The 9,319-nt window shown below is 35.5% G+C and overlaps 2 protein-coding genes across 2 annotated transcripts; one reads left to right on the top strand and one right to left on the bottom strand.

Annotated features, from left to right (window-relative positions):
* Positions 1-6,530: 6,530 nt before the first annotated feature.
* LOC107631860 (NAC domain-containing protein 2) lies at positions 6,531-7,749 on the top strand. The gene is made up of 2 exons (XM_016335429.3): positions 6,531-7,103; positions 7,177-7,749. The coding sequence occupies exons 1-2, from the start codon at positions 6,651-6,653 to the stop codon at positions 7,582-7,584; spliced, it is 861 nt and encodes a 286-aa protein (XP_016190915.1). The 5' UTR covers positions 6,531-6,650; the 3' UTR covers positions 7,585-7,749.
* A 305-nt stretch (positions 7,750-8,054) lies between these two features.
* Positions 8,055-9,075, bottom strand: LOC107634776 (casparian strip membrane protein 2). Its single transcript, XM_016338198.3, has 3 exons — positions 8,759-9,075; positions 8,536-8,659; positions 8,055-8,405 (listed from the first exon to the last, which is right to left on the bottom strand). The coding sequence occupies exons 1-3, from the start codon at positions 8,980-8,982 to the stop codon at positions 8,190-8,192; spliced, it is 564 nt and encodes a 187-aa protein (XP_016193684.1). The 5' UTR covers positions 8,983-9,075; the 3' UTR covers positions 8,055-8,189.
* Positions 9,076-9,319: the final 244 nt, after the last annotated feature.

Raw genomic sequence — 9,319 nt, 5'->3', positions numbered from 1 at the left:
AGGTGGATTCCTTACCCTAGAAGAACGAGCGGGAGGAGGAGGCATGACGGTAGGAGCAGGATCATCGTCCGGTCTGGAATCATCAGGAGATGGAGAAGGCGGAAGAACAGGAGGCTATGGAGGGTCACTCGATATAGAATCTGTAGAATCATCACTAGAAAAAAGATCAACATTGGGGTTAGTAAACAAAGGCGACTGAGTAGTAGGAATGGACTCAAAAGATGAGAATCGAGAAAACATGTGGTGCTCTCAGAAGACAATATGACGAGATATACGAATACGTTTAGAGAGAGGATCCCAACAATGATAACCCTTGTGTTCAGTGCCATAACCAAGAAAACAACACATACGAGCCCGAGGTTCAAGTTTACTATGTTCATGAGGCTGAAGAAGAACAAAACATACACAACCGAAAACTCGAAGAGAACTATAATATGGGGAGGTATGATAAAGACGCTCAAAGGGAGTAACATTACCAAGAACAGAAGAAGGGAGTCTATTGATAACATGAACAGCAGTAAGAACAGCTTCACCCCAAGTACGCTCAGGACACGAAGAAGAAAGGAGCATTTCACGGACGGAGTCAAGAATGTGACGGTATTTGCGTTCAGCTCTACCATTTTGTTGAGATGTACCAGGACAAGAAAACTCAGACAAAGTACCCTGTTCTGCAAGAAAGGCTAAGAGTTTGGAATCACGGTATTCCATAGCATTATCACGTCGGAAAACCTTAACGACCTTGAAAAACTGAGTTTTAATCATAGTAGCAAAGTTGATATAGATCTGAGGTAACTCATGGCGATTAGTCATCAAATAAACCCAAGTAAAACGGGAATAATCATCAATGAAAACGATAAAGTATTGAGCTCCGCCCATAGAGGCAGTGGGAGCAGGGCCCCAAACATCAGAGTGAATGAGATCAAAAGGAGAGCAAGCAAGAGATGAATTATTGTGAAAAGATAAAGCAGGTTGTTTGGCAGTTAGCAAGAAATGCAATCAAAAGATTCATTTGGAACCTAACCTAAAACACCCTGAGACACAAGAGGACGCAGTTTTCCTAAGGAGGTGTGGGCAAGACGCTGATGCCATAAGTGAAGGGTAGAGGGAGAAGAAGCAGCACAGAGATTTGGTACATGAGGAATATGAAGATTCTCGAGTTCAAACAACCTTCCGACCCTAGGTCCATTCCCGATGATTTGTCCCGTCCGAGGATCCTGTACACGACAACCAAAAACAGAAAAAGTGACTTCAAAACCCAGATTAACAAGTTGACCAACAAAAATAAGATTGAAGTTTAATTTGGGAATATAATAAGTATCAGGAAGATTAAGAGTTGACTAGGATATAGAACCCTTGTGTGTTGCGTGCAAGAGGGATCCATTTGCAGTATTGACAGAAGGTCCATTTGTAGTGGTAGACATGGACGAGAAAATATTATGCAACGGAGACATGTGATTAAAGCAACACGAGTCAAAGTACCATTTAGAATTACTTGGAGGGGTGGAAAAAGCAGCAGGGGTATTACCAGAAACAGAGAGAAGACGCTGAAGAAGAGATGCAATATCAGAAAGAGAGACAGGAGATGAGTTGAGTGGACTAGGACGTGGTGGGCGAGTAGGACATGCAGTAATTAAATGTCCCGAGAGCTTGCAGTAACGGCAGAACAGCCGTGAACAATGGTAGCTAATATGACCTTTCTGGTGGCATGTGTGACATTCAACAGAAGGACAGTTGGGAAAAAAGTGCCCAGAACGGTTACAGTTTCGACAGAATTTACCCTTTCTTTCGGTGACAGCAAAAACACCTGGCTTTTCCATGATAGTAGTCACAAAGATCAAAGAGAGGATAGAAAACGACAATTTTGGAGCAGAAAATAAGAAATCAGAGTGCAGAATTGGAAAGAGCTCACCAAAAAATCTTAGGGAGGGTCCCACTTGTCTGCCACGTCAGCGCCACGTCAGCAAATGATGACACGTGGCGTCAACTGAGAGGAGCAAGAAGACAGCGTGGCGATGAGGTGGCACGTGGGTCGACGGCGGGGCGGGTCGGGTCGGCCGCGGGTCAGTGGATACCAATGATGCCTTGCGCGACGACACGTGGAAGTGCCAGGAGCGTCTGATCGCGTCCAAGATCCAACGGCTGCTGAAGCTTCTGGAAGGCAAAACAATAGAGGTGGCCAGCAAGGTTCCGGCGGCACGTGACGGCGCGTCTGGAGGCGTCTGGTGGCGATGCGGCGGCGTTGGAAAGCTGGTCGTGGCAGTGTCTTTTGGCGGCGCGTGGAGGCGCGTCTGGCGGCGGTTCTGGTTGCGTTGGAATCACGGCGACAAGACGGATAAGATGGTTACGGGGGTGACGAACCAAAGCGTCGAAAAGGGAGCGAAAAAAGAGGCCAAAGTACACTGCCGGAAAGGAAAAAATAATGGGGCTATGAACTAATATTCATTGAAAAAAAAAAGACCTAAGCTCTTGATACCATGTTAGAAACAAGAGACTGAGAGAGTAATCTGAAAAGTGTATTATTGAGTTGTGTTGGAAGGTACAATATACAAGGGGTATTTATAGGTAGTAAATGAATCAGAGCAATAAATGCATAGAATCCTATAATTAATATACAGATATACTAGACGATACTAATTGATCTAAATTGATTCTAATGATTCTCTAACACTGACATAATTTCATCACTACACAATTTTATATTCGCTTCAAACGAATTCAGTTTTTTCAATTTAAATCGATTTAAATATGTTCATTTAATTTAATTTAAATAAAAAACTAATTAAAAATGTATTAATTTATATTTGATTGGATTTTATTTTTAACAAATCATGTAGATTGGATCGAATTTCGAATCTACTTTTTAAAACTAATTTAATCTAATTCAAATTGTATTGCTATTATTAAAATATTATCAAAGTTATTAGTAGTTATTAAGAGTTAAGTTAGTAATAACTAGTAGTTAGTAAATAGAATATTAATAAAGTTAGTTGGTAATATTCTTATAAATAAAATGACTTTTGTATCATGTAACAACAACTTCAACACAACAACATCACATATAATATTATATTTTTATTCTGCTCTTCTCCCAAAAATTTAATAGGGTATCAGAGTTATAGTATCCTTCTCGAAGAAGATAGGATATCATTTTTTCGATAAATCATTGTGTTTTCTTTCACAAAATTCTTTCTCATCTATATTGTTCTTCTTTATTTTTCTTTTGGCACATGTTTTTGATGTTTTTTCACTTTAACAATAAGTTCATATTTTCAGTCAAAAATCACTCGCCCAACGCTCATCCACGCGCTCTCTGAAGATCATTGTTTGCTTTCTCTCCCTCAAGTGCAACATCTCCTTCTCTTTCTTCTTCCTCTGCTCATCGAAGGCAGCCCTAGCTCCGCTGTCACTATCCTCTTTTCCCTTTTCTTCCTTTGCGTTATCGGCGCCACATGCATTGTCTCTTCTGCGTCATCGCACGCCACTTACGTCTTCCCCTAACCAAAGCAGAAGTCATCATCCTCCTTTCCGTCATGACCAGAATTGTGGCACACGCTGCGCCTTTCTCTTCCTTTGTCTTCCTCTGCGTTTCGCGCCACACGCCTCTTCTTCTGCGTTACCGCGTCGCATGCCTCTTCCTCAACCATTTCATCGAAATTTATCCAAGTTGAGAATTATTGACATCTTCCATCCACTAACTTGTTGAGGCATATTAAAATATTATCAGAGTTGTTAGTAGTTGGGAGTTAAGTTAGTAGTGGCCAGTAGTTAGTAGATAGAATATTTACGACGTTAGTTGGTAATATCCCTATGAATATGGTGACTCTTGTATCATATAACAACAATTTCAATACAACAACTTCACATATAATATTATCTTCTTATTCTCTCTTCTTCCAGAAATTTAACATAATATTATTAGACTAATGCTACACATTCAAACCTTTTTGATAACCAAGTCCAACAAAAATCAGCTTCATTATTATCGCATGTGAACATGCTACCTTTTCAGTTTTCATATCCCGTACTCTTTCTTTGTGTTATTCTTTTTTTTTTTTTTTTTTTTTGTGTGTTCCTTCTTCTTCTTTAAATATTTGTTTGTCATGATTTTTTTTATTACTTTGCTATTGCTGTATTTTTTTCTTTTTCTTTTTGGTAATTTTTGCAACATTATATATGTCGTCTTCAATTCTTCTTTGTTTGATTTTTTTTAATCTTCTTTTGCTTTTATTCTTGTTATAAGGGTAAAATAAAAAAAATTACGAGAAGTTAAAATAAAAAAATAAGAAAAAGAAGATGATGATAATGAAGAAGAATAAGGGGAGGAAAAGTTTTAAGTTATGTATAATTTATCAGAAAATAACACCAAAATTTTTTTATCGTAACAATAAATTTTTTGAGTTACACTTATTGGATTGAATTCTTATCATAAACAAAAATAGCATCGAAATTTCATAATTTTAACATTGAAATTTTATTACAAAAGGCATAAATTTCTTTTTTAATGTTGCATTTTTTTCTTTTTATTTTTCTTTCTTTCTTTCTTTTCTTTTGTTCTTACATATTCTTTTAGGAGTATTACTTTTCATATTAGACTTGAATGAACATGTGTTGCAATATTATTTACTTGAATGAATGTAGATTCGCATTTATTAGATTGAATTCTTACTAGAAACAAAAATAACACCGAAATTTGTTTAAAGTGACACCGAAACTAAGATATCTATATGTTATTAGTAAGAAATTTTAGTGTTATCTTTTTGATAATTTCTGTATAATTCAAAATTCTTCTTCTTTTTCCTCTTTATCTTCTGCTGCTTCTTTTTTTATTTTTTGATAATTATTTTTGTTTCATTTTCTAATGATAACGATAATAATGATGATGATAATAATGATGGAGGAGGAAAAAGAAAGAGGAGAAGAAATTCAAATAAAAAGGAAGAAGAAGGAAAATGAGGAGAAGGTAGCGACGACAACGACAGTGGTAATGGTCATGACAATTATAACAACAAAAGAGAAAGATTAAAAAAAAAGAAAAAGAAGAAGAACTAACAGTGTACAGAAAAAGAGAACAAAAAATACAGGTAAATATAAAAAACGGTCATACAAGTTGGTTGGATTTGATTAGATAAATCATTTAATTATAAAATATTTTTAATATTATTATTCTATATATATATATATATATATATTTCTAAAAATAGGAAGACTCAAACCCACCATCTCTTAGACGAGTATGGAGAGATTATGCTATTTAATTTGAGTTATAACTAATTGGCTATTCTATTATTATATTTAAAATTTAATTCTTTAAAAAAAGATGAAAACTCAGGTGCAGTCGACTTCACGTGAAGTTGATAATTGAGCGTCGTTATATAATTTGACTGATTTGACAAAATCTTCATCTAATTGAGCGTCATTAGATAATTTGATTGATTTGACAAAATCTTCATCTAATAACTTTTAGCTATCAATTTACGTAAATACCTGAGTTTTCATCTTAAAAAAATCATTCCACCTAAATTATATCGCAAATAAAAATTTTTAATTCAAAACCAATTTAAATTACACGGCGAACACGCCTAGTTTTCTGCAAAGCGAGATAGAAGGAGAGTATATATATGTTCACACCAAACTATAGCTAATAAAGATATGTTTGAACCACGTTTAAAACTTGTAACTCCTTTAGAAGATGATGATCCAAAAGAATGCTACTGCATAGCGTAGGAATTTGAATCCTCTAAAATTTGAATTTTACTTTAAAAAATAAAGTGTGATATTCTTCCCTTAAATAATTTTTATTTCATATTTATTTTTAGTCTCCACCTATAAAATATATAACGAGAGATCACATTTTATACTTTAAAATAAAATTTAAATTTTAGAAGATCAAAATCCAATGGCCAGTGGGTAACTCAATTTTGTACATTATTATTTTGCTTTGGTTTTATGCGGTGGTCCCCACTCACACCACACGTAGAAATAAAAGGAAATACTTTCGTCATTGCTGAGTTCATACATTCATTTACACAACACAGCACCGCTTATTATTGTATATATTTAAAACTTTGTTCTTTTAAGATTATTTCGTGGACTACAATGATTTTGTTGTTATTGGTTCGGCCAAATCATTCTCAATACAACAACTTGAGAGATCCAAGGATTCAGAAAATGATCCGCTGACTGCTGCATGCACAATAATATTTACATATGCCAATAATATTCCAGAGTGGGTGGAACTGGAACTAGTTGAATTGAATGGAAATGAAACCCAATATGGATAAAGACGTGCTTTGTTTAGATTCAAAGAATCAGAGATAATCATATAATGTACAAGAATATCACGTGGCCAATAACCGTTGATTCCAATTATTCTTAAATTTTATGATTAAAATTAAACGTCAAAATTATTAAATAAAACACAAATTAAATATATCTTGTAATGGTCCCCTTCCCCAAATGGATAACGGCAAGGCATTGCCAGATGACTAGGTATAACAATAACAAAGTGTTGTCTATCAATCAATTAAATCCATGCAACTTCACAAAACGACAAAGAGACCCTCACATAAAAGGAACACACATCTCATTGCAAACAGTTCAAACTCCTTAGCTTGTTCATCAAACCAACTTCAATTTCACATAACAATATAATGGAAGGAAGTAGTAAAAGTTGTGAACTACTACCACCAGGGTTTAGATTCCACCCAACAGATGAGGAGCTAATTGTGTATTACCTTTGTAACCAAGCAACATCAAAGCCCTGCCCTGCTTCCATCATCCCTGAAGTTGACATCTACAAATTTGATCCATGGGAATTGCCAGGGAAGGCTGAGTTTGGGGAGAAAGAATGGTACTTCTTTAGCCCAAGGGAAAGGAAGTATCCCAATGGGGTTCGGCCTAACCGCGCAACAGTTTCTGGGTATTGGAAGGCCACAGGGACAGACAAGGCTATTTACAGCAAGTGTAAGCATGTTGGTGTCAAGAAGGCCTTGGTTTTCTACAGGGGTAGACCTCCAAAGGGGATCAAGACTGATTGGATCATGCACGAATATCGTCTTCTTCAACAATCTAATCACAACAGCAGGATCACTGGTTCTATGAGAGTAAGACTTCCAATCTTTTAACTATATGTTTCAATTGTTATGTTCAATTTGTAACTGATATTTGTGTCATCAGCTGGATGACTGCGTCTTGTGTAGGATATATAAGAAAAAACATGCTGCTAAAGCATTGGATCAAGGACAGGAATACCCAACAACAGTTCAAATTAATCTAAATGCATCAACCAACAATGATGATGAGAAGGAGTTGATGATGATGAAGAATCTTCCAAGGACTTGTTCCCTTACTTATCTTTTGGACATGAATTACTTTGGTCCAATCTCACAGCTATTGTCTGATGGATCCTACAACAACTCATCAACCTTTGAAATATTTCAACATAGCAATAGTGTTGACAACATTGGAATAGTGGATCCTCTTGTCAAAACTCAAATGGTTGAAATGGATGATAGCTATTATGCTCAAGATTCAGGCAAGTCCCAAGTGATGAAGCAAGGGAATGATTTAAGAGGATATTACTAATTAATTATTAACAAAAGAGAAAAGAAAAAATGTTATATTGTTTAGATTAGACATGATGAATTATGATAAGAGTCTTCTGTAAGATAATCATGAAGATTTTAAATATGTCAAATGTGTCCTATCACAGATATGAAATTTTCAAATAGAATTTAGTATTCTAGTTCACGTTGACATTGTTCACCTTAATTATCTGTACATAATAAGGACAAGACTATTACTGGTTCTTAATTGAATTTTCAGACTTATGAAAATAGTTTAAAAGATGCTCGGATCACGCTTTCTTAAGAATAATTTTTTTTTTTTTGTCATAATAAGAATTTTGAAGTTGTAGGCAATCATGATCACGTCTAGTATATATCTATGCAACATTTTAAAGTAAAAGTAATATAAAATGCAGAAATTGTGTAATGACACTGCCGAATTCTATGTCAAAATAAAATATTGTTATTGAAATCTCATAAATCATAACCACACATAGATTTTACACTTGTTAAGTTTCATACATGAGAGCATGCATGCCTAGCTAGGCAAACACATTGATATTCATATCAGAACTCTTAAAACAAACCAATTTCACAACTACTCTTAATATATAGATATAGAAATCAGTGCTTGCTTATAGATATTGATGACATGAGAATAAGAATCATGAACAGAACCACTGCGAAGAAAGAGCCGATCACTGAACCGGAAATTCGCTTGCAGAAGTAGTTGTATTGCTGGCAGATAGGGAACCAGTTGGCACTTGGATTGCCACGGTGGGCTAGGAATACTATAGCCGCCGCTGCCGCGGCTCCGGCTGTGAGAAGGCCATACATAATCTTCACAAGTTGGATAACAAAACTACTTCAGTCTTAATAAGCTTTTTAGGATAAATTCAGTGAAATTTTCTAAAATCACACACAAGAAATCAACATAGGAAGTTAGAACACTCAATTCAATGTGTTTTACCGTGTCAAGAAGCACCATGAGAATCCTATTTTTCACTGCAGTACTTCTCAGTATGTGGAAGAATGACAGGGCAAGTGAAAGAACCAAGTAGGCACATACAATAGAGTTGGACATCACAAAGAACCTGAAATCACAAATCCTCATTATATTATTCTCAAGTCTCAACACTTGTTTGATTTGTTTAAACAAAAGAATTGCATTTTAGAAAGAAATGACTACTTACGTAAAGGTGGGAAGGTCTTCAAATACTGCTCTGAACTTAACAAACTGAGTCCTAAATGGAAGTGTTTCCCTTGCTGTTCCCATACTCAATGCACTTCCAAGTGCGGAAATGGCTGCAACAATTCTCAGAATGAAATCTATTACTGACATCACTCTCTTCACCCTTTTGCTTGGGGAAACAACACTTTTTGGTACTTCACCAGCCTCAATTGAACTCACCTTCATTCTTTTTTGTTGTTCAACTTATTGAGAGTGATGCTTAATTCGACTATGTTATAGTATCAAGGAAGTTGCACACTTTATATACTTGAAGGAAGCACAAAACATTGAACACTGATGATGTTAGTGTAATGTTACATTAATTATATCATAAGGGAAATGCTATAGTGGATTAGTTAGCGAAGATTCTAGTGAATGATGCTGCTTACATGATCTTCTGGGGTGGAACATTTTCACCTTAAAACAATAATTATCTATTTGCTGTAGTATTCGAGATATATAATTGAAGCCAAGAATGACGTTTTCTTTCAACTCTAGAATACAGAGCCATACATCACTTTGA

The sequence above is a fragment of the Arachis ipaensis genome, chromosome B3 (genome assembly GCF_059453495.1).
Source record: "Arachis ipaensis isolate K30076 ecotype BB chromosome B3, ASM5945349v1, whole genome shotgun sequence".
Taxonomy (NCBI): Eukaryota; Viridiplantae; Streptophyta; class Magnoliopsida; order Fabales; family Fabaceae; genus Arachis; species Arachis ipaensis.
The sequence above is the reverse complement of the archived record's forward strand: the minus strand, read 5'-3'. Positions and strand labels throughout refer to the sequence as shown.

Excerpts from the sequence above, each read along its gene's own strand:
- LOC107631860 (XM_016335429.3), top strand. The coding sequence starts at position 6,651 with ATGGAAGGAAGTAGTAAAAGTTGTGAACTACTACCACCAGGGTTTAGA. Across the intron at positions 7,104-7,176 it reads GGATCACTGGTTCTATGAGA|CTGGATGACTGCGTCTTGTG; the intron begins GTAAGACTTCCA and ends TTGTGTCATCAG.
- LOC107634776 (XM_016338198.3), bottom strand. The coding sequence starts at position 8,982 with ATGAAGGTGAGTTCAATTGAGGCTGGTGAAGTACCAAAAAGTGTTGTT. Across the intron at positions 8,660-8,758 it reads GAAGACCTTCCCACCTTTAC|GTTCTTTGTGATGTCCAACT; the intron begins GTAAGTAGTCAT and ends TTGTGATTTCAG. Across the intron at positions 8,406-8,535 it reads TCATGGTGCTTCTTGACACG|ATTATGTATGGCCTTCTCAC; the intron begins GTAAAACACATT and ends CAACTTGTGAAG.